Source organism: Hyperolius riggenbachi, chromosome 9 (genome assembly GCF_040937935.1).
Source record: "Hyperolius riggenbachi isolate aHypRig1 chromosome 9, aHypRig1.pri, whole genome shotgun sequence".
NCBI classification, from domain to species: domain Eukaryota; kingdom Metazoa; phylum Chordata; class Amphibia; order Anura; family Hyperoliidae; genus Hyperolius; species Hyperolius riggenbachi.
In genome coordinates, this window is record NC_090654.1 from 271,938,028 (window position 1) to 271,963,430 (window position 25,403).

Below are 25,403 nucleotides of genomic sequence, written 5' to 3' on the forward strand. Positions count from 1 at the left end.
GATACACAATCTTGTTCATGCTGATATACACTTGTTTACCTACACCTCCAGAAAGTACTTTACTGGTTTTAGTAATCCAATAAAAATGGTCTTCACTATGTTCAACTGTTTGGAGTTAAAGTCCCTGGGAGCATCTAACAAAGGAGTAAAGGGGCAATTGGGCAAAGTGTAACCTCCGGCTCCCCTGCTGGAAGATGCCAGGGTGATTGTGGGCAGATGAGGGGGAAGGGACCCAGCACTGGTGTCTTGGTTTCTGTAAGCTCAAAGGGTTGCCTCCTTCCTCCTCCACATTCCTCTGAAACACCCCCCCCCCCCCCACCACCACCACCGGCTTCCTGTTCCAAAATGTCCTGCTCCTCTCCCGCTCCCTCCTTGCCTCCTTACCCCTTCCATGTTCATCCAGGGCCGGATTTGTATTCTTTACCGCTCAAGGCCACTGTCAGAAGCCGCCCCCCTTCAGTATAGGTAGCCACATGACTCTTTCCCCTCCCTCCAGTATAGGCAGCAATCCGCTAACCCTTCCCTCTAGTACAGGCAGCCAGAGGACCCTTCCCCCACCCACCTCCAGTATAGGTAGCCAGATAACCCTTCCCCTCCCCTAGGGTTTAAATAGCCTGATGACCCCCTCCCTTCAGTATAGGTAGCCTGATGACCCCTTCCCTCTAGTATAAGAAGCCAGATGACCCTCCCTCCCCCATCCGAAATAGATAGCCTGATGACCCCCTCCCTCCAATATAGTCTGCTGCCCACCCGCCCTTGATCCTGTGGTGCCCTAGGCCATGGCGTATGTGGCCTTGGCTTAAATCCGGCCCTGCGTTCATTTCCCCCTCCCCTCCTTTCCTCTCCACATTCCTCTGCCCCACCCTTCTACTTCCCCCTCAATGTTTCTCTGCCCTTCCCCTCCTCTTCTCTTTCCCCCTTCACTTTCCTCTGCCTCCTCTATTTTCCTTCACCCTCCACATTTCCCCTGCCCCACCACTCTCCCTCTTTGCCTCCTTCCCTCCACTTTCCCATGCCATTCTCCTCCTCCCTCCTCACCTCCTCCCTCTCCACTTTCTCATGCCCTTCCCCCCTCCTCTTCTTCTTCCCTTTCTACGTTTCCCTGCCCTTTCCTTCCTCCTCCCCTCCTCTCCTCCTTCCCCCTCCACATTCCCATGTCCTTCCCCCTCCTCTCCTCAGTCCCCCTCCACATCCCCCCCTGCCCTACCACTCTCCCTCCTCCCCTCCCTATTTCAAAGGAACACTTAGAAATAATAAACTTTTGCAGACTCTGGAGACAATTTATACCATTCGCCCCCCCCCCCCCCCCACTGGCAGTTTTGAGTAATCCTCCGTGGATTGTGCTGTGTAAACCATGTGTCTTTGACATACTGCCATCTCCCTGCGGCCTTGTATAAATGGCGAGGCGTCCAAGCGTACCGCGTGTTCCCGTGCTCAGAGTCACCAGGGACTGGAGCGAGAATTCCCTAATTATGTTCTTATGTTTCTCATCTGGCAGCTCTGAACTCAACAGGGAGAAAGTGATACACATTGAGGTTCTAATTACTACAGTAGAGGACGCTCGTCCATGTCACGGCGGAATCGGCGCAAGCGTACGGAGAATGTGGCTGGAGACATGTCATGGAAGTTATACGCCTTCTTCATGCAATCTCCGCAGAATACTCCATGTAATGTCAGAACTGTGTTTTATAGGGTATGTCATTAGCTAATATGAGGATATCTGTGAGTAGGTTTCTATACAGTAGAGTTCTGCTGTTCTTGTTAAAGGTGGAAGAGAAAATATCAAATGTAGGTTGATTCCCTGAATCCCGTGTCAGAGCAAACTGTGGAAAAGAAAAAAGTACTTAGCGGGTTTTTTTTTCAGTAGAAGAGCTTATTGGTACCTTTTGATTTAAATAAATACTAGTAGATTTGGATGTCCACAACTTAAATGGGTGATACGTACAAAACAATCAGCGCAGTTCCTACAATCGCAATCTCAGTTCTACACATGACCTGCTTTTGTCCTCCTCTAGAAGTACCTCCTCGCATTCACATATACAATATTTCTCACGTGCTTCACCCCTCCTCTGGAATGCTCTTTCACAACACATCAGTCACTCTCCAACCTTTGATATCTTTAAACGCTCTCTCAAAACTCACTTTTCCTGACAAGCATTTAGGCCTTTCACTCTTTGTCCTAAGGCCAAGTTGCACTCCTACTAGATATCCGAAAAACACACTGCCTCTAGGTATGCAATACAGGTGGAACTCCGCTCAAAACCTCCAGCCACCGGCAGTGCAGGAAAACAGGCTGCTAGAACCTCAAATCCAATACTGTAGAAGGTGGAATCCGCACAATGTCGGTGGAATCAAAATGCTTTATTTAATCAAAAACACATAACAAGCTAAAACCATCGCCACATGCTGACATGTTTCGGGCGCTATACGCCCTTAATCATAGCCCATAGGCTATGATTAAGGGCGTATAGCGCCCGAAACATGTCAGCATGTGGCGATGGTTTTAGCTTATGTGTTTTTGATTAAATAAACCATTTTGATTCCACCGACATTGTGCGGATTCCACCTCCTACAGCCTCTAGGTATGGTTATTGTATACTAATCCACCTCTTATCCTCCCCCCCCCTCCCCATTCCTTTAGATTGTAAGCTTACAAGGGCAGGGCTCTCTCCAGGGCAGTTTCTAGGCTAAAATGCACCCAGGGCGAGCCAGGTGTAGGTGCCTGCAGTATAGGTTAGCCAGGTCTAGTTGCACTCAGTATAGGTAGCCAGCTATAGGTCCCCCCAGTATAGGTAGCCAGGCATAGGTACCCCAGTATAGGTAGCCAGATATAGGTCTCCCCAGTATAGGTAGCCAGGCATAGGTGCCCCAGTATAGTTGCCCCCAGTATAGGTTAGCCAGGTAGGTGCCTCCAGTATAAGTAGCCGGTATAGTTGCCCCCAGTATAAGTTAGATAGGCAGGTGCCCCCAGTACAGGTTAGCTAGGTGGGTGCCTCTAATATAGGTAGCCATAATAGTTGCCCTTATCATAGGTTAGATAGGTAGGTGCCCCCAGTATAGGTTAGTTAGGTAGGTGCCTCCAATATAGGTAGCCAGTATAGTTGCCACCAGTATTGGCTAGCTAGGTAGGTAGGTGCCCCCAATACAGGTTAGATAAGTAGGTGCCCACAGTATAGGTTAGATAGATAGGTGCCCCCAGTATAGGTTAGATAGGTAGCTGCCCCCAGTATGGGTTAGATAGGTAGCTGCCCCCAGTATAGGTTAGATAGGTAGCTGCCCCCAGTATAGGTTAGATTAGGTAGGTGCCCCCCAGTATAGGTTAGATTAGGTAGATGCCCCCCAGTATAGGTTAGATAGGTAGCTGCCCCCCAGTGTAGGTAAGTGCCCCCCCCCCCCCCATAATGGAGGGGGGAGTCAGCCGCGGCGAGTGCAGCCTGACCTCTCCCTCCCTTCCTCTCTCTGGGCCGCCCTCCGTGCTCCCCCCTCTGACTACATTCAGTAACTCACCTCCCAGATTCCAATCGTAATTGGAATCTGGAAGGTGAGTTACTATTTACAGCGCTTCCCTGCGCTAACTCTGCAGTTGGAGGGGAGAGCACGGAGGGCAGCCCGGAGAGAGGAAAGGAGGGAGAGGTCGGACTGCCCTCCCCACGTGACTGACTCCCTCCTCCATTACAGCGCCCCCCCACCCCCTCCCTCAGCGCTCAGGGCGGCCGCATGGGCTGCACGGCCCAATAAACGGGCCTGGCTCTCTCTCTGCAAGCTTGCAAGCATATAGCAGCATAGAGGGCGATATTGTGGCTGGGAACGCGAAGAATCACTCGCGTTCCCAGCCTGTCGGCTCCTGACAGCGAAACCGGAAGTGGCTGCCGGCGGGGACAGGAGGATCGGAGGGAGACGGCGAGGGCACCGGACAGCTGCAGGGGGCTATTGGAAGCCCCAGGTGAGTAAAACTCATTTTTTTTTGGTTGACTTAAGGTTCACTTTAATAGATTCCAGCAAAGAGAGTATGTGTATAACTATGCCGCTGCGTCCCTCCACCTAGTTATCTATACTACATCTATTACGGACATCTATTCCTGGCTAACCATACTGGCTGCACCTATCCCTGGCTACCTATACTGCAGCCACCTATTACTGGCTACACCTATCCCTGGCTACCTATACTGTGGCCACCTATTACTGGCTACACCCATCCCTGGCTACCTATACTGCGGCCACCTATCACTGGCTACACCTACTCATGCCTACCTATACTGCAGCCACCTATTACTGGCTACACCCATCCCTGGCTACCTATACTGCGGCCACCTATCACTGGCCGGATAGTGTACTGGGTAAGGGCTCTGCCTTTGACATGGGAGACCAGGGTTCAAATCCTGGCTAGGTCAAGTATCTATTCAGTAAGGAGTTCAAGGCAAGACTCCCTAACACTGCAGGGTGGCCTCTTGAGCGCGTCCCAGTGGCTGAAGCTCTTGAGCGCTTTGAGTCCGACAGGAGAAAAGCGCTATACAAATGTTCAGATTATTATTATTATTATTATTATTACCTACTCATGCCTACCTATACTGCAGCCACCTATTACTGCCCACAACTATCCCTGGCTACCTATACTGCGGCCACCTATTACTGGCTACACCCATCCCTGGCTACCTATACTGCGGCCACGTATTACTGGCTACACCTATTCCTGGCTACCTATACTGCGGCCACCTATTACTGGCTACATCCATCCCTGGCTACCTAAACTGCAGCCACCTGTTACTGACTACACCTATCCCTGGCTACCTATACTGCGGCCACCTATTACTTGCTACACCTATCCCTGGCTACCTATACTGCGGCCACCTATTACTTGCTACACCTATCCCTGGCTACCTATACTGAGGCCACCTATTACTTGCTACACCTATCCCTGGCTACCTATACTGAGGCCACCTATTACTGGCTACACCCATCCCTGGCTACCTATACTGCGGCCACGTATTACTGGCTACACCTATTCCTGGCTACCTATACTGCGGCCACCTATTACTGGCTACATCCATCCCTGGCTACCTAAACTGCAGCCACCTGTTACTGACTACACCTATCCCTGGCTACCTATACTGCGGCCACCTATTACTGGCTACACCCATCCCTGGCTACCTATACTGCGGCCACGTATTACTGGCTACACCTATTCCTGGCTACCTATACTGCGGCCACCTATTACTGGCTACATCCATCCCTGGCTACCTAAACTGCAGCCACCTGTTACTGACTACACCTATCCCTGGCTACCTATACTGCGGCCACCTATTACTTGCTACACCTATCCCTGGCTACCTATACTGCGGCCACCTATTACTTGCTACACCTATCCCTGGCTACCTATACTGAGGCCACCTATTACTGGCTACACCCATCCCTGGCTACCTATACTGCGGCCACATATTACTGGCTACACCTATTCCTGGCTACCTATACTGCGGCCAATTAGTACTGGCTGCACCTATTCCTGGCTATCTATACTTCGGCCACCTATTACTGGCTACACCTATCCCAAGCTACCTATACTGCAGCCACCTATTACTGGCTACACTTATCCCTGGCTACCTATACTGCGGCCACCTATTACTGGCTACACCTATCCCTAGCTACCTATACTGCGGCCACCTATTACTGGCTACACCCATCCCTGGCTACCTTTTACTGCGGCCACATATTACTGGCTACACCTATTCCTGGCTACCTATACTGCGGCCAATTAGTACTATCTATACTGCTGCCACCTTTAACTGGCTACACCTATCCCAAGCTACCTATACTGCAGCCACCTATTACTGGCTACACCTATCCCTAGCTAGCTATACTGCGGTCACCTATTACTGGCTACATCCATCCCTGGCATGCATGGGATTGGGTGATGCGGGGGCGGTCAGGCAAAGTTCATTGGAAGAGCGGAGTGAGCGGCTAGGTGTGTACCTCTGAGTAAGATTGGAAATGTAGGTTGGGCAGGTTTTGTGGACAGATTTGTAGGTCAGACACAGTATCTTGAATCTGATTCTGGACTGGACAGGAAGCCAGTGGAGGGATTCACAGAGGGAAGCCGCCGTGGTGGAGCGATGGGAACCAAAGCAATTTTTTAAATAGTAATCATAATAAAGGCATATTAATAATAAGAAAAGCGTATTTGTCTCCTATTTGCTTTGAGTTCCACTTTAAACCAACTAAGTTTCTCCAACTTTCTATCCGCAGCCTCTCAGTCAGGTTATTCCCGGGCAGACATAAGATGTGGCAATAAAATGATGATCTGCACATTTTCCGCACATTAGACACGCTGTCATTTGCTGCGAGACAGACAGTGTCAGAAAGTGTGCTGCAGATGTTCTCGTTGTCATTGTCACATCTCTGTGTGTCCTCTCGTTAAGCCAAGTACATTTTCCCTACCTAAACCACAAAGTTTTTACAAGTTTTCAGCTTCACGTGAGCAAGAAGGTTCCCCCATAATGCACCTCTGCAGGACAGTGAGTGACCATGCAAGCAGGCCCAGGTCTAGTTTTAATGGGGGTCCCTAAACAAATGATCCTGCCTCCCATCGTCCCCCACCATTAGGGGCCCAATTGTTACTGGCAGATAGGTATATGTCCCCCAGTATAGGTTAAATAGGTATATGCCCTCAGTACAGGTTAGATAGGTATATGCCCCCAGTATAGATTAGAGTAAACATACACTATGCTGGTGTATGCGCATGGTGCACATGGACACATTACGTTAGCTCCCTTGTGCGATTGGTAAGATGCACTGTCTGTCCCAGGAGAGGACGTCAGGATGTGTGCTCCTAATCCATTGATAGGTTTGATGCAATGAATGTGTTTGCATGTCTGCACTATGCATGTTACAGGGCCAGAGTTAGGACACCTATGTTTACCTGGGTACTTCTACGCAGTATAGGTGACTAAGCATAAAAATGCATTCTTCTGTGAACTAAAACCCTGGCTTTTAATTTAGCTGTAGGGATAACAGTTGTGCCTGGATGAGTGAATCTGTGAATGCATTTGTTTGAACATTTGCATGTGAGAGTGCGAGAGAGCTCCCCCTGTGATGACATGCGGTACGTCATCACAGGGGGCGCTGTTACCATAGTGACAGACGCCGGGACAGGAAGTAGATAGATAGCTGCCAGGATCGAGGAAGGTAAGCTGAAACTTCTCTCTCCCGCCGCTCCACCCGGTGCCCGCACGCTCGCTGCCCGCCGTCAGCAGCAGAGCGAGGTGAGGCCCCAAACGGGGGCTTGGCTTGCTTGTATGATGGCGGCACCCCTGCCTGTAAGCATGTTGGATTATTATGGCTCTGTACAATTAACAAGCTAACACATCATTGCATTCCAGCAGTTCTGGAGGTGTGGCTAGCTTACAGGGACAATAAAGGATAATTTGCATATTCAGCAGTGATGCACCGTGGGAGAAATCATATGCTCACTCCAATCTGATTTATAACAAATACCTTCTGTTTTAAGAAGGCAAACTTTTGTATTGCTTAAAATTGGTTGCTGGGATACTACATAAGTAGCAACCTACTTTTTCTTTTACTTTGGCTACAGCATGACCTGGATTCATGTGACAAAACAAAATCTTCACAAAATCTTCTATTTCTGGGCTGCATCACAGCATGTCGCCGAGATAAAAGAAATTAAATAAAAAAAGGATTGTAGCAGAACCTCCTCTGATGCAAAGAGGTAATTTTCGGGCTCCCTCATTATTAGGCTATCAGATCGTTTATTGGAATCTAGGCTCATGCTAGGGAATTTATACCCATGAGGCAGTTGGGCAGAAGGGGATGGGATAGGGACAGAGTCAGTATTTTAGTATGAGGCACTCATACTTGTTAGCAACGTTGATTGACCTGAAGAAGTGGGTGAAACCCCATGAAACGCATAGTCAATTTTAAACGTGTTTGAATAAAAACTGTTGTTCTGGTCAACACTGGTTTTCTTTCTTCAGGAGAGGTAAGCCCAACACTGCCTCTACTTTTTAAACAGTTTTTAACCAGTTCACCCCCAAGGGTTTTTACCCTAACGGACCAGAGCAATTTTCACCTGTCAGTGCTCCTCCCTTGTGTTCCCTAATAACTTTATTACTACTTATCACAAGAAAATGATCTATACCTCATTTTTTTGGCCACCAATTAGGCTTTCTGTGGGTAGTACATTTTGCTAAGAATTTTTTTAATCTAAATGCGTTTTAATGGGAAAAATACAAAAAATAATGGAAAAAAAATAATTTCTTTTCAGTTTTCAGCCATTATAGTTTAAAATTACACATTCTCCCTTGGGTAAAACCAACACATTTTATTTACCCAGTTGTCCCGATTATTAAACAGTTTAAATTATGTCTCTATCACAATGTACGGCGACAATATATTATTTTGAAGTATAGGTGTTATTTTTTTGTTTTTTTTTGTTCTGGCCCAAATTACAAGCCCCTATGTAATAAATTAAACTTAATTTTCCCTAATAAAATATAGATTAAAAAAGCTGAGTCCCTAAGGCAACTATGTATTGATTTATTTTTAGCTTATTTTTTTAAGTGTTTCTCTTTTTTGAAGGGGGGGGGTTGGAAGTGTAATTTTATTAATTTTATTAATAATGTGTATGTACCTGTATATGTATGTGTTTGTAATATACTTTTTGGCCACAAGATGGCGCTAGTGAACACTCCGGTTATAGGAAGTGATCACTTTTTTTTTTTTACACTTTATTTAAAGAGGAGCTGTTAGGTATAAGGTCTCAGAGAAAATAAACACATATATCAGTAGCTAAAGATTGGCTGTACTTACATTACATATGCATTTCACTGTCCACGTTTGGATTTCACAGAATTTTTATATAGTATATGCAGAGATTGATGCTCCTGACAGCTCATGGCAGGCTCCATGTTTTTCTGTCAAATGTGTCGTCATGTCCTGCCTGCTTCCTGATCACAGATAAGCTCCTACTTGAACAACACAGTGTGCAGTGAATATTAATGAGCCATGTGGCTAGGAACAATAGCTGACTCCTGCAGTGTACTCTGCCCGCTGAGATTTATCAGTGCTACGCGCTGGACTGATTAGAAGCTCCTGGAACGTCTCATTAGCAGCCGAGGCGAGGGCCCCAGAATGCTTTGCAGTTTAGTATGCGGCTTGCGTCCTTATGGGTCTATAACAGCCTTTAAGATAAGCACACATCAAAGGTAACTGAGATTTTTATCTTCACTAATGGCTTTTGGGCTTCCTTCTAAACTGTTTAACACAGGAGAATAGAGGTTTAAATTAGCTTCTGCAGCCTGACAGTTACTCTTTAACTGTAACAGTTTACTGTTTTGTGAATGGAGGTGGCCGCTGTTCGCAGTCACGTCCATTCACTCCAGGCATTGCGATTGGGTAGAGGACTGCTCGGTCCTCTTCCCCAATCACTAAACACGGGATCCCAACGAAAACGGCGGCGGTAGCGGCGCGCACACGTGCGGAGCGGCGGCGGGATCGTGCGGCGTATTAAAACGTCATGTTGCCGTTAATAGGCGAAAGCATGACGTTTTAATATGCTAGCTTGTCGGTAAATGGTTAAGTACTTGATTTATATAAGGCGCCTCCAACCCAGTGCTTTTTCAAGTTGTAACACACCTCAATTGGGAGGTTGTAGTTTTTTTAGTTTTCCCCCAAAGATCCCCACAAGAGTGCGACCAACCAGCTCCCCAGCGCAGCAGGCCTGGACAAACCGAGTGAAAGCCGGTTTCACCTGGAAGTGCTGAAGGTGGTTACAAGTTCTTACAACCCACCTTTGCGAGTATCAAAGCTTTCTAACCTTAACTAAGCCCTCCCTTGAGCTGTTATGCTGTTGGGTGGTTGTGCTATGTGGTGGGGGGGATATGTCATATTATTTGTTCACGGTACTCTGTATGTTGTACTTCCTGATGAAGCCCTTCGGGGCGAAACATGCTGAAGTTTGTTACGTGTCACTGTGTATACTGTAGTTTGCACCCTCTGAATTCCAATGGCTTCAGTAGTCAGCCACTGTATCGTTTGGTTTATAGTCTAGCAGAAGACACCAGGATTGAGATGGTCCTGCATTGACTAGCATACAACCAGAACCAGGGGGCTATTTACGCCAATGTAGTTGTTCTGCCAATCCAAGTGGGAAACACAAACCATTTACGATAGTTATTGTATGTACCATCCGTTAGCTACAATTTGGGTGATTATTTGTACAAACCGTGTCTATGTGTGGGTAGCTACACCCCTTTCTATACTGACTTTAGGAGAGGTGGGGGATCAGCCAAGCCCCTCACACATAGCACACGTTTGGTTTGGGATTAGGTTTATTTACATCAGTCTCAAATATTAAGGTGATTTTACCTTTTCTATTACGTTTTATACTAATAAAATATTTACATTTATACGCTATTAGGGCCGTCCAAATTGGACTAAGTTTTACAGTAACCTTATAGAGGAACTCCAATGAAAATAAGTGCTTCAATTTTACAATAATTATGTATAAATGATTTAGTCAGTGTTTGCCCATTGTAAAATCTTTCCTCTCCCTGATTTACATTCTGACATTTATCACATGGTGACATTTTTACTGCTGGCAGGTGATGTCAGTGAAAGGAGATGCTGCTTGCTTTTTTGGCAGTTGGAAACAGCTGTTATTTCCCACAATGCAACAAGGCTCCCACAGTGTGGTGTCAGAACCATGATCCTGACATCACACTGTAGGAGGGGTTTCACCACAATATCAGCCATACAGAGTCCCCTGATGATCCATTTGTGAAAAGGAAAAGATTTCTCATGGGAAAGGGGGTATCAGCTACTGATTGGGATGAAGTTCAGTTCTTGGTTACGGTTTCTCTTTAACTGACCAAATACAGTGGGATGCGAAAGTTTGGGCAAACTTGTGAATCCTCATGATTTTCCTGTATAAATCGTTGGTTGTTACGATAAAAAATGTCAGTTAAATATATCGTACAGGAGACACACACAGTGATATTTGAGAAGTGAAATGAAGTTTACTGGATTTACAGAAAGTGTGCAATAATTGTTTAAACAAAATTAGGCAGGTGCATAAATGTGGGCACTGTTGTCATTTTATTGATTCCAAAACCTTTAGAACTAGTTATTGGAACTCAAATTGGCTTGGTAAGCTCAGTGACCCATGACCTACATACATAGGTGAATCCAATTATGAGAACTAGAATTTAAGGGGGTCAGTTGTAAGTTTCTCTCCTCTTTTCATTTTCTCTAAAGAGTAGCAACAACAAAACAACTTTCAAATGACCTGAAGACAAAGATTGTTCACTATCATGGTTTAGGCAAAGGATACAGAAAGCTGTCTCAGAGATTGTAGCTGTATGTTTCCATAGTTAGGAACATATTAACCTCCTTAGCGGTAACCCCGTGTGTGACACGGGGTAAGCCGCCGGAGGGTGCCGCTCAGGCCCTGCTGGGCCGATTTTCATAATTTTTTTTTTTGCTGGACGCAGCTAGCACTTTGCTAGCTGCGCCAGCACCCCGATCGCCGCCGCCGCGCGCCCGATCGCCGCTATCCGGTGCGGCGCGCGCCCCCCCCCCCCCCAGACCCCTGCGCTGCCTGGCCAATCAGTGCCAGGCAGCGACAAGGTGTGGATCGGGTCTCCCAATGACGTCCCGACGTCGCTGACGTCGGTGACGTCATCCCGCCCCGTCGCCATGGCGACGGGGGAAGCCCTCCAGGAAATCCCGTTCTTTGAACGGGATTTCCTGATCGCCTATCGCCGGAGGCGATCGGCGGGGCTGGGGGGATGCCGCTGAGCAGCGGCTATCATGTAGTGAGCCCTAGGCTCGCTACATGATTTAAAAAAATAAAATAAAAAAAAAAACTGCTGCGCTGCCCCCTGGCGGTATTTTTCATACCGCCAAGGGGGTTAAGGAAAAGGAAGACCACAGGCTCAGTTCAAGTTGAGGCTCGAAGTGGCAGACCAAGTAAAATCTCAGGTAAACAGAAGCGACGAAGTGTGAGATGAGTCAGAGTCAACCCACAGACCAGCACCAAAGACCTACAACATCATCTTGCTGCAGATGGAGTCATTGTGCATCGTTCAACCATTCAGCACACTTTACTCAGGGACATGCTGTATGCGAGAGTGATGCAGAGGAAGCCTTTCCTCCGCCCACAGCACAAACAGAGCCGCTTGAGGTATACTAAAGCACATTTGCACATGCCTGCTCCATTTTGGAATAAGGTGCTGTGGACTGATGAAACTAAAATTGAGTTATTTGGCATAACAAGGGGTGTTATGCATGGAGGAAAAAGAACACAGCATTCCAATAAAAACACCTGCTACCTGCAGTAAAATATGGTGGTGGTTCCATCATGCTGTTGGGCTGTGTGGCCAGTGCAGGGACTGGGAATCTTGTCAAAGTTGAGGGACGGATGGATTCCACTCGGTATCAGCAGATTCTGGAGACCGATATCCAGGAATCAGTGACAAAGCTGAAGCTGCGCCGGGGCTGGATCTTTCAACAAGACAACGACCCTAAACACTGCTCAAAATCCACTAAGGCATTCATGCAGAGGAACAAGTACAACATTCTGGAATGGCCATCTCAGTCCCCAGACCTGAATATCATTGAAAATCTGTGGTGTGAGTTAACGAGAGCTGTCCATGCTCGGAAGCCATCAAACCTGAATGAACTAGAGATGTTTTGTAAAGAGGAATGGTCCAAAATACCTTCAACCAGAATCCAGACTCTCATTGGAACCTACAGGAAGTGTTTAGAGGCTGTAATTTCTGCAAAAGGAGGATCTACTAAATATTGATCTAATTAATTTTGTTTAAACAATTATTGCACACTTTCTGTAAAGCCAATAAACATTATTTCACGTCTCAAATATCACTGTGTGTGTCTCCTATATGATATACTTAACTGACATTTTTTATTGTAACAATCAACGATTTATACAGGAAAATCATGGCAATTAACAAGGTTGCCCACATTTTCGCATCTCACTGTACCTAAGATGCTGCACCATTGGACTCCTGGTCTCTCTTATTTTTATTGCAAATCCTGGCGTTGTAAGAATTACCAGGATCAATTGTCTCTCCAATATTTCAGTATGGGTCCGCTTTAGATCAGATTGTCAGTCAGTGGGGGTTGAAAGGTCAGGGTGAAATTGATTTGCGTTTTCACAGCCAATCTGATCAGGCAGCTGAATCCCCCATCATTAGGCGTTAATTTCCGTGATTGAAAAACTGTCTTTCTGAAAGGTCTCAGAGTGACATTTAATAGTTGGCGGTGTCACCATTAATTGGTTGGCTTTGAAGAATAGTGTAGCCTTAATTTTCCTTTGTACAACAAGCGTCCCGACATTCGCTTCAGATCACGAATCCGTTGGGGGCTCGTCACCGAAGGCTGTAATTAGACAAGCGCAGTAATTAGTGGTTGGAAATTAATAGATTGGACACTTGATCGGAGCAGGGCGCTCGCTCGCCTGCCTACCAGAATAATTTCTACTCTGCGGTTGTCAAATAGTGACAGAGTTTCTGCCTCACCGTCACCGCCGGCATCTCGACCAGCACAAGTCAGGTATCAGGAGTGGAATGAGTGTTAGTATCATGCTTCAACAGCATATCTGACACTTATCTCCCTATATTATCTTATATTCCCTAAAAAAATTAAAAATAAAGTCCTTATCAAGTCATCTTTTAAGACTCCAAGCATTTTCACAAGCTGCATTTTGCACACATACCTGCACTTAAAGGATACCCAAGGTGACTTGTGACATGATGAGATAGACATGTGTATGCACAGTGCCAAGCACACTAATAACTATGCTGTGTTCCTTTTTTTTATCTGCCTGAAAGAGTTAAATATCAGGTATGTAAGTGGCTGACTCAGTCCTGACTCAGACAGGAAGTGACTACAGTGTGACCCTCACTAATAAGAAATTCCAACTATAAAACACTTTCCTAGCAGAAAATGGCTTCTGAGAGCAGGAAAGAGATAAAAAGGGTCAATACTTCATAGATTTTAGCTCTGGCATACTTCAATGAATGTGTCATTGAGCAAAAACAATAAAACAGTTAAAACTTAAAAAGTAGATTTAAACATCAAATAAAACTGTGGAATATCTTAAAAAGTCAGTTTTAGGAGAAGGACGATAGATACAATCGTTTATTTCAGTAGTTTATTTTCGCCTTGGGTGTCCTTTAAAGGATACCCAAAGTGACATGTGACATGATGAGAGACGTGTATGTACAGTGCCTTGCACACAAATAACTATGCTGTGTTCCTTTTTTTCTTTCTCTGCCTGAAAGAGTTAAATATCAGGTATGTAAGTGGCTGATTCAGTCCTGACTCAGACAGGAAGTGACTACAGTGTGACCCTCACTGATAAGAAATTCCAACTTTAAAACACTTTCCTAGCAGAAAATGGCTTCTGAGAGCAAGAACGAGATAAAAATGGGAATTTCTTATCAGTGAGGGTCACACTGTAGTCACTTCCTGTCTGAGTCAGGACTGAGTCAGCCACTTACATACCTGATATTTAGCTCTTTCAGGCAGAGAAAGAAAGAAAAATAACACAGCATGGTTATTTGTGTGCTAGGCACTGTACATACACATGTCTATCTTATTATGTCACATGTCACTTCGAGTATTCTTTAACCAGCCTGGCGGTATGGACGAGCTCAGCTCGTCCATCACCGCCGGAGGCTGCCGCTCAGGCCCTGCTGGGCCGATTTTCATCAAATAAAGTGCAGCACACGCAGCCGGCACTTTGCCAGCCGCGTGTGCTGCCTGATCGCCGGCGCTCTGCCCCCCCAGCCGCCTGAGCCCAGCGTAGCCGGAACAAAAAGTTCCGGCCAGCGCTAAGGGCTGGATCGGAGGCGGCTGACGTCAGGACGTCGGCTGACGTCCATGACGTCACTCCGCTCGTCGCTATGGCGACGATCTAAGCAAAACAAGGAAGGCCGCTCATTGCGGCCTTCCTTGTTTATTCTGGGCGCCGGAGGCGATCGGAAGAACGCCTCCGGAGCGCCCTCTAGTGGGCTTTCATGCAGCCAACTTTCAGTTGGCTGCATGAAATAGTTTTTTTTTAATTTAAAAAAAACCCTCCCGCAGCTGCCCTGGCGATCTTAATAGAACGCCAGGGTGGTTAATAAAGAATTTTTACCTGAGCAGTACTGTGCATCAGGGCTGTTTCTGGGCACAGGGAACCTAGCCGAAAACCTAAAAAGCCTTTTATAACCCAAGAAACCATTGCGCAACATCTGGGGGTCATGTGACTACTTGGTTCTTTTATCTGGAGGCAGGTGTAAATAGGCCTCTATTGTACAGAGCCATGGAAGATGATGGCGCTATATAAATCCAAAGTAATAAGAATAATGTGACTACTCAATTTTTTTTTTATATGGAAGCATGGGACTACTTAATTCTTTAATCTCTTGAGGCACGTAGTTAATTACTGGTAATTGCAGTATCCAGGGAAGCTACTTTAATGTTTGTATCATAGTGGCTATTAAATTCTGTAATCAGGGGAACCCAGCTGCTTACTTCTGTGTCTGGGGAACACTGATCTCTCTGATGACCATAGTGTGGCCTGCAGATAAAAGCTAGAATGCCTCTACAGCAATATATTGAATTGTGATCTCCCACTGCTTGTTGGATAAGGTGCCCATACAATAGAACGAATATGGGCAGATTCAACCAAGAGACAAATTTATCTCTAATTGAATCTGATTAGAGATAAATTTGTGTCTAATCGAATCTGCCCATACACTACAGGCCGATTCCCGTCCGATTTCAGCATGAAATCATCAGGGAGTCGGCTGAGCCGCCGCCGTCCGCCCGCCGCTGCCCCCAAAATATATAAATGTATGTTGTGTAGTGCATTTATACATTACCTGTCCTGTAGCAGCTCGCTGGGTCCATCCGTCCATCTCACTGGTAAGCCGCATACACGCTAGCGGCGCATAGTGACTGACGTCAGACATAGCTCCGCCGCCGTGTATGCGGAACGCGGCGAGATGGACGGAAACCGCGTGGAGGATGACACCGGACAGGTAATGTATAAATGCACACACACTACATACATTTATACATTGTGGTGGCAGCGGCAGGGGTTTCATCATTTCATCACTCGTTCGCAATTCGGCCGCCGTACCCGCCGCGCACCCGACCAACCAACTTCGGCCTGAAATTTTCCAGCATGCGCGATCGACCGTGCGGCCAATTCTGTCCCGAAATTGCTCGCTTTGTCGGTCGGAAATGCACTTGGCAGCACCAATTTTCATCCAATTCGATTAAAATAATCGAATTAGATGGTCGATTGGTTGGTTGGTCGGCTAATGTATGGCCCCCTTTAGACTGAGATCTTCCAATTTGACTGAGCAACCTTTCAACCGATAAACAGGGAGGCTGTAAGGAGGAAAAGGGCCATCAACTACATTGCCCCCTGCTACCCCCCCCCCCCCCCCCCTGCTGTTCCAATTTATAATTGATATATTGTGTATAAGGTCTACATATTTACCCCTATTACTACTTCTCCTACTACTATTTTTTTCTTGCTTACTTTACCTCTGTCAGGTGCCCGAGGGAGACTCTGGCAGCAGGCACCAAGACACGCATTCCTGAAAGAAACAATAACGACAATAACATTTTTTACATTTCTTCTGTAGGACCCAAAGCGCATAAGCTTGTCTCAGATCAGTACATAGTGATGTGTACAGGGGAAAAGTTACATGATCATTAATGCCAGACTAAACAGGTGGCTTTTCAGTTTTAATTTAAATGTGTCCAGGGTTGGAGCTGTCTTTTGGCTTGGCAAGGCATTCCAAAGGGTAAGGGCAGCATGGCAGAAATCTCTGGCTCCGAAAGTGTTTAGTTGAACTCTGAAGGTGGTCACGTTATTGAATATTTGAATCCCTTTGATCTGTGGTTGTGGTAGGTGTGATGCAATTGCAACAAACCCTTCAGGTATCCAAGGCCTCGGTCGTGTAGGGATTTGAATATTAGCAAGCCAATTTTAAAAAGGTTTCTCCATTTTATGGGTGGCCAGTGAAGTGAGCAAAGGATTGGTGTTATGTGGCAATGCCGGGGTTGGCTTGTTAACAGTCTAGCAGCAGCATTCTGTACTAGTTGCAGGCGGTGTAGGTCTTTAATAAGACATAAATACCACCACATAAATGGACAACAGTTATTCAGAAATTGTAAATGTCCACAAGTTCATGCAAATTTGGTTGCAATTTGCATGTGGCTTCACCAATCACATGTAGTTGCAACTGATTTTGAATAGTCCAATTTTTTGTGTGGCTGTGTGCACACATAGCTGAATCGCTAGCGTTGTGGAAAACGCTGTGTTTTTGCCACTACGGAAGTCTATGGGCCGCAGGAAAAAACGCATATAAAACGGCATATGCGTTTTCTGTGCATTTTCAATGCTGCGTTTTTTAATACGCTGGTTTTGTTGCATATTATGCAGGAACGCTGCCAAAACGCACACAATGAAAGTCAATGGGAAATCAATGGTATGCGTTTTTCAGGCGTTTTTTCCCCAAAAATATTTTTTTTACTGTTTTTTACTATTTTTCGCTTCCTGCTCCAAGTGATTTGCATAAATGGAAATATAAAAATGCATAAAAACGCATATGCGTTTTGTATATGCCAACCGCGAACACATTAAAACGCACGCAAAACGCATGAAAAGATTGCAAATGCACCAAAAACGCACACAACATTAACATAAAACATGACATAAAACGCAGCCTTTCGCGCTATGTCATGTGTGAACCCAGCCTCAAGCTGAAACAATTAGCATGTCATTGCTGATCAGTGTATCAACTACCAACTCTGGGCCTGAGTCAGCAGATAAGGACCACCAAACACGGGGCTAGATATGAGCGTAATGACGTAATTACGATTTCGCAAAATTTCGCGTAATTAGTGTAATTACGATTATGGCCGTAAGTACATAATTGTAATGAAGAAGGATTTCGCGAAATTTCGCGTAAGCGTAATTGTCGCATTACAATGGGTATTTGTTCATGCCGTAATTTCGCATTAAACGCTACCGTAATTTCGCGTTAAACCGTAACGCTCCGTATAATGTAAAAAAAACGCCGACTTTAAGGGTTAATAGCAAAGCCCCCTTAAATGCTAAGAGCCTCAAATTTGGAGAATATATTAAGGAGATCAGAAGGAATAAGAGGAAAAATTTTTTTTTCAAAAAGACCTTATAGTTTTTGAGAAAATCGATGTTAAAGTTTCAAAGTAAAAATGTATACATTTAAAAACCCGCCGCCTTTAACGGTTAATAGCAAAGCCTGCTTAAAGTTTAGGAACACCAAATTCCTAGGGTATATTAAGGGGATCAGTGGGAATAAGAGGAACCTGATTTGAAGGAACCCCATTGGTCTGCTAAGGACCAATCGGGCTCCTTGGAGCCCAAATTCAAAGATGCTTCTCAGAGCTCTGAGCTATATAGCTCAGAGCTCTGTCGGGTCCGTGCAGCGCAGACGCGTATGCGGCGGCTGAGCGGCGAGTGACGTCGGGTGCGGCGTAGTTACAATGTAACAAAGTTGTTACATTGTAATAACTTTGTTACATTGTAACTGATAGAACATTTCCGAGGCTATTTCGAGGGATCATTTATTTAAAGGGACAGGTAAGTATTAATGGTTAATTAAGAATATTAAAGGACTTTTTTCGTGGTTATGTTTTTTTTTCAATTAAAATACTTTTTCTAAGTGTTTGTGTGTTTATTTACTTTTAACTCTTAAAGGAAATGGGTAAGGGGTACAAGTACCTCTATACTCATTTCTCCTGGGAGGGGGGGTGGGCATCTGGGGGACCCCTTTTTAAAGGGGACTCCCAGATTCCACCATGAACCCCCCCCCCCCAGGAAATCGCAGCCTCCACCTCCACCGCCCATCGGAGGTGGAGAAGAGCCCCTTGTCCTTGGATTGGACAAGGGCTCGGAGGTGGAGGGGAAAGCTTGGCTGCCCCTCCCCTTCCGAGACCCCCCAATCCATGGACCATGCGGGCTGGTATAGTCAGGGTGTGGAGCCCCACGCGGCCGGTGCTCCGCATTCTGGCTATCCCAGCCTGCATGGGGGACAAGGGGTTAAAGAGGTCTGGGAGGGGGGACCCCACGTCGTTTTTTTTTTATATTTCCCACACTCAGAACGAAGTAAGTAAAACTCTTCCCACTTGGGGGAATCTATGAAAATAAAACACTATTGTTACCTGTGCAAAAAAACCTGACATTTTCCGCATTTAAAAGACATTTTTGCCCTTGAAACTTAAAAATCGATTTTCTCAAAAACTATAAGGTCTTTTTGAAAAAAAAAATTTTCCTCTTATTCCCACTGATCCCCTTAATATACCCTGGGAATTCGGTGTTCCTAAACTTTAAGCAGGCTTTGCTATTAACCGTTAAAGTCGGCGGGTTTTTAAATATACACATTTTTACTTTGAAACTTTAACATCGATTTTCTCAAAAACTATAAGGTCTTTTTGAAAAAAAAAATTTTCCTCTTATTCCTCCTGATCTCCTTAATATATTCTCCAAATTTGAGGCTCTTGGCATTTAAGGGGGCTTTGCTATTAACCCTTAAAGTCGGCGGCTTTTTTACATTATACGGAGCGTTACGGTTTAACGCGAAATTACGGTAGCGTTTAATGCGAAATTACGGCATGAACGAAACGCGAAATTCCGCGTTGAAAATTACGCTTACGGTATTTTCAATTACGATTTTAATGGCAATTACGCTACCGTAATTTCGCATCGTAATCGCAAATTTCGCATGCGTAATTATAGTAATGCGAAATTACGAAAATTTCGGCTCAACTCTACACGGGGCATGCACCTCCATACGTGGCATCCAGAGGGGGAGCTCTGGCTTTCTTGACAATGTAAAATGATAGACATTCTACTGACATCTGAGATTCTGTGCTGACATCTGAGAGATTAAATTACACTTGTAATTACTTGACAATGGGGGGGGGGGGAGATTAGACAGGCTCTTCTCTCTAAAAACATGCAGGGTGTATTTCTCTCTGTTTTCCTTATGCCCTGTGCAGGAGTTCTGGTCCACTTTAAAGAGACTCTGAAGCGGGAATAAATCTCGCTTCAGAGCTTATATTCAGCAGGGGCATGTGTGCCCCTGCTAAAACGCCGCTATCCCGTTGCTGTACGGGGGTCCCTTACCCCCCAAATCCCCCCTTGCAAAATATCAGCAGGGCATCGCTGCCTCTCCCTCGCCCCTCTCAGTGAAGGAAGACTGAGAGGAGCGGGGGAGAGGCGGAGATACGCGCTGATAGACGCGTGTGAGGCAGGGCTGCGTGCATTAGCCCTGCCTCAAACAGGAAGAGATCCCCGTGAATAGACGAGGGGATTTGTGAGGTGAGGGACCCCCGTTCAGCCGCGGGATAGCAGCGTTTTAGCAGGGGCACACATGCCCCTGCTGAATATAAGAGCTGAAGCGAGTTTTATACTCGCTTCAGTCTCTCTTTAAGTAAGCTAAAGAAGTTGCAATGTACTTATCTGGGGCTTCTTCCAGTCCCCTGCAATCTACCAGGTTTCTCGCTGTACTCCTGGTCCACACCATTGTGTCATTGTGCCCTGGCCCTGCACCTGCTCAATTGCACTCCCATAGCCGGAAGCATTCTGCACATGCACAAGTTGCAAGTTTTACAAATTGCGCATACGCAGTACGCTGCTGGCTATGGGAGAACGATTGAGGAGACGTGTGCAGCCGGGACAGTGCTTGCGGTGACAGAGGCACAGTGCTGGGGACCGGGGGACACTGACGGACCTGAAGGACTACAGGGCACTGGAAAAAGCTCAGGTAAGTAAATCTAACCGTTTTTTTCCCATGTAAAATTTACAGCAAACTTAAAGAGAAAAAAAAAATTACTTTGTTCATATTGTTTGATCCACAATCAGCCTGCAGGTCATCATCTTTACTACTGGCAGACAAGAAAAAAACTAACCAACTGCCATTATTTATAACCACACATTATGATAGGCTAAAATGTTTTTGTTTTTTTTATAGTTATACCTATGCACAGAGGGAGATACTGGTTTCTTGGCAGGTGAAAACAGCTGTTATTTCCAGCAATGCAAGAAGGTTCACAGACAGGAAACTGTCAGGAATCACACTGTGGGAGGGGTTTTGCCATAGTATCAGCCATACAGACCCCCCTGATGATCTATTCGAGAAAAGCTAAAGATTTCTCATTGGAAAGGGAGTATCAGCTACTGATTCAGAGGAAATTCAATACTTGATTAAAGTTCCTCTTTAAAGTGTCGGGAATAAAATCAAAAATCAATTCTTCATTTTTATCTGGTAAACAGGTAATAAGGATGCTAACCAGCCAATCCAAAAGTTAAAATCACTATTACTTTTCTTGTTGATAAGTGATCATTCCCCAGTTTACCTGACTCTTATTTGGTACACACAAAATTTGGTACTCAAAAAGGAAGTTGCAGGGCATGCTGGGTTGTCCTTGCTTCTCTATTTCCCCCAGACTTAACTAATGCAGCCTGATTGGCTGAAGCCTCTTTCCCTCCTGTTTTCCCCTCCCACACCTCTGTTCCTCTCTAAATGGCCAATATTTCTCATGCTGAGACAATGCACTTTCTATAGTGAAGGGCAGGCAAATTAGGCAGAGGAGAGTAAGGGAGGAAATGACATCAGGGTTGGCTTCAAAATAGCCACATTTAAAATGGGAAATGCTATGAAGGATTTTTTTTACTGCAGAAAAATCGCTAAAATCAAAACGTGGACAGTGCAATACATATGTTATGTAAGTAGGGCAAGTATTTATCTACTTATATATGTGTTTTTTTTCTGAGATAGTATGGCTGACAGCCCCTCTTTAAATAACTATGATAAGTACCCCCTAGAATACCTGAACCACGTGCTACAAACCTTTGTACAGAAGTCAAGCTGAATTTGACTGGTTTTACTACATATACCTACCATGATGTGTGTTTACTTGTATATTTATTATTTATAATTTTTCTATCTTTCAGGGTTTGGCATGACCACGCCAGCCACCATTGCCGGGAAGATTTTCCTTATTTTTTACGGCCTCATCGGTTGCGCCTCCACCATCTTGTTCTTCAACCTCTTCCTGGAACGGCTCATCACAGTCATCGCTTTTGTCATGAAGTCGTTTTACGAGAGACAGCTAAGAAGGAAGGAGGGCATGCCTGCCGAAACCCGTCGGGGTTCCGGCAACTCCGAGGTGGACAGTCTGGCTGGATGGAAACCATCCGTGTATTACGTCATGCTCATCCTGTGCATGGCATCAATCGTCATCTCTTGCTGTGCCTCTGCCATGTACTCGCCCATTGAAGGGTGGAGCTACGTCGACTCTCTTTACTTCTGCTTCGTTGCCTTCAGCACCATCGGATTTGGTGATATGGTCAGTAGTCAAAAAGCCAAATATGAACACCAAGGACTTTACCGCTGTGGGAACTTCATCTTCGTCTTGATGGGGGTCTGTTGTATATATTCCTTATTCAACGTCATCTCCATAGTCATCAAGCAGTGCGTCAACTGGATATTGAAAAGACTGGAGTGTCGATGTTGCCACAGATGCCAAAGAAAAATGTTTAGGCCTAAAAGAAACGTGGTCATGCCGGGCAACGTTCGAACTAGACGGCACATCTCGATTGAGACGGATGGCGTTTACGAGAGTGAGACGGACGGGAGGAGGCTGTCCGGAGAGATGATCTCCATGAAAGACTTCTTGGCAGCCAACAAGGTCTCGTTGGCCATTATGCAGAAACAGCTCTCAGAGACGGCTAACGGTTGTCCAAGGCAGATCGGCAACAGCTCCCGGCACAATGGCTTCTCAGGGGGTGTTGGGGCATTAGGGATTATGAATAACAGATTGGCAGAGACCAGTGTGGACAGGTGATCCTTCTGGCTAGAAAGACAAATTAATGGATAATTTTTATTTTTTTTTTACAAAATTTTGGTAAATTTTGGTTTCTTGCTGGGGTTGGTGGCATTTCTTGGTGATAATGTGTAAAAACTGCATGATGGGGACACTGATGGTACTGCCTGCAGCAACCAATGATATAAGAGTTTCCACCATTTCATCTATACCTTCCCCCCCCAAAAAAAAATCACAGATGCAATCTGGTTGCTACCGGCAACACCTCCATGTTTAAAGATCAACTCCACCTGACACGGTCATTTCAGCTTTGTGTAGTAGCTGGCAAATCAAATTCCATTATTTCTTGTATCTCTTAGGGCCCGTTTCCACTTGTGCCGCATTCGTCTGCGAGACGCGCGGCGGCACTTCCGGGTCTGTGGGCACCAGTGGTGCTCAAATACCCCTTTTAAAAATTCGAATTTGGTCGAATTCGAATAGTAAATTATTCGAGGTCAGTCGAATATTCGAGTCGAATATTTTTTACTATTCGATTCGACCTCGGACTTCGAGCTCACTATTCGAGTCGGTATTCGAGCTCACTATTCGAGCTGACTATTCGAATTGGCCCAAAATAGCTTCCAACACTTGTTTTGAGGGTGAATGATGCAAGAAACATCTTTTTTTCCAAGTAACAACAGCAAGTGATTATGTGGGGATGTTCCTTTAAAAAAAAATGTGGAAAGAGAAGTTGTGTCCTTAATTTGGTTCAGTAGTGTAGTGTTACTGTATATACTTGTTCTTCTTCTTCTTTATCTTTCTTAATCTTCTTCTAGATCTTCTTCTTCTTCTTCTTCTTCTTCTTCATCATCTTCTTCTTCTTCTTCATCTTCATCTTCTTCATCTTCTTCTTCATCTTCTTCTTCTTCTTCTTCATCTTCTTCTTCTTCTTCATCTTCTTCATCTTCATCTTCTTCATCTTCATCTTCTTCATCTTCATCTTCTTCTTCATCTTCTTCATCTTCTTCATCTTCTTCATCTTCTTCATCTTCTTCTTCATCTTCTTCTTCTTCTTCTTCATCTTCTTCATCTTCTTCTTCTTCTTCTTCATCTTCTTCATCATCTTCTTCTTCTTCTTCATCTTCATCTTCTTCATCTTCTTCTTCATCTTCTTCATCTTCTTCTTCATCTTCTTCTTCTTCATCTTCTTCTTCATCTTCTTCTTCTTCATCTTCTTCTTCTTCATCTTCTTCTTCTTCTTCTTCATCTTCTTCATCATCTTCTTCTTCTTCTTCATCTTCATCTTCTTCATCTTCTTCTTCATCTTCTTCTTCTTCATCTTCTTCTTCTTCTTCATCTTCTTCTTCTTCATCTTCATCTTCTTCTTCTTCATCTTCTTCTTCATCTTCTTCTTCATCTTCTCCTTCTCCTTCTTTTTCAATATCGTCTTCTTCTTCTTCTTCACGTATTTCTCTTTTCAAATTTTTTTTTAAAGAAATGCAGCTATTTTTGAGCGTAACAAATAGCTGGTGGGCGCACGCATGTTGGAAGCGCCATTGTATGTGCTCCCTGGCAGTGGAAACACAAAGACAGCAGGAGGTAAATTCAGCAGCAGGAGGAGGAGGATGAGTGTGTGGCAGCAGGCAGTCAATGAGGCAGGCAGCTCGCCGTGACATAATAGCCCTGGTACCTAGCGGTGATACCAGGGCTGTAAATAAACACAACAGGAGGTCCCAGACAGCGGTCGTGCAGCCCACATTGTGTCCAATACACAACTGGGACAACACAGTTTTCAACCCGGGCACCTCAGAAAAATTAAACCTTTTTTTTTTTTTATTGGTTTTTTTTGGTTTTGGTTTTACAACCAATATAGCTATTGTTTTGACGTAATAGCTGGTGGCAGAGTGGCAGCAGAAGGTAATTCTGTGTACCCTGGCAGTGGGAAACACAGACAGACAGCAGCAGCAGGAGGAATGGAGGAGCAGTGTGAGCAGCTATTGTTGTGACGTAATAGCTGGTGGCAGAGTGGCAGCAGACGGTAATTCTGTGTACCCTGGCAGTGGGAAACACAGACAGACAGCAGCAGCAGGAGGAATGGAGGAGCAGTGTGAGTGTGGCAGCAGGTAGGCAGCGTGACATAATAGCCCTGGTACCTAGCGGTGATACCAGGGCTGTAAATAAACACAACAGGAGGTCCCAGACAGCGGTCGTGCAGCCCACATTGTGTCCAATACACAACTGGGACAACACAGTTTTCAACCCGGGCACCTCAGAAAAATTAAACCTTTTTTTTTTTTTATTGGTTTTTTTTGGTTTTGGTTTTACAACCAATATAGCTATTGTTTTGACGTAATAGCTGGTGGCAGAGTGGCAGCAGAAGGTAATTCTGTGTACCCTGGCAGTGGGAAACACAGACAGACAGCAGCAGCAGGAGGAATGGAGGAGCAGTGTGAGCAGCTATTGTTGTGACGTAATAGCTGGTGGCAGAGTGGCAGCAGACGGTAATTCTGTGTACC

The 25,403-nt window shown here is 45.3% G+C and overlaps 1 protein-coding gene and 1 long non-coding RNA gene across 6 annotated transcripts in view; one reads left to right on the plus strand and one right to left on the minus strand.

Annotated features, from left to right (window-relative positions):
• KCNK13 (potassium two pore domain channel subfamily K member 13) overlaps positions 1-22,929 on the plus strand; it is a 92,514-nt gene extending 69,585 nt beyond the window's left edge. Inside the window, exon 2 of the mRNA XM_068254571.1 lies at positions 22,037-22,929. Within this exon, the coding sequence (XP_068110672.1) occupies positions 22,037-22,929 (893 nt within the window). The remainder of the gene's footprint in view (positions 1-22,036) is intronic.
• The window catches only part of LOC137533274 (uncharacterized), a 292,620-nt gene that overhangs the window by 109,915 nt on the left and 157,302 nt on the right, over positions 1-25,403 (minus strand). For 4 of the 5 annotated variants that reach the window (XR_011024169.1, XR_011024172.1, XR_011024168.1 and 1 more), the window contains exon 4: positions 16,576-16,628. This is a non-coding gene — a long non-coding RNA (uncharacterized lncRNA). Of the gene's footprint in view, positions 1-13,210; positions 13,411-16,575; positions 16,629-25,403 lie in introns of those variants that run through there. The other variant, XR_011024171.1, reaches the window with a different exon arrangement.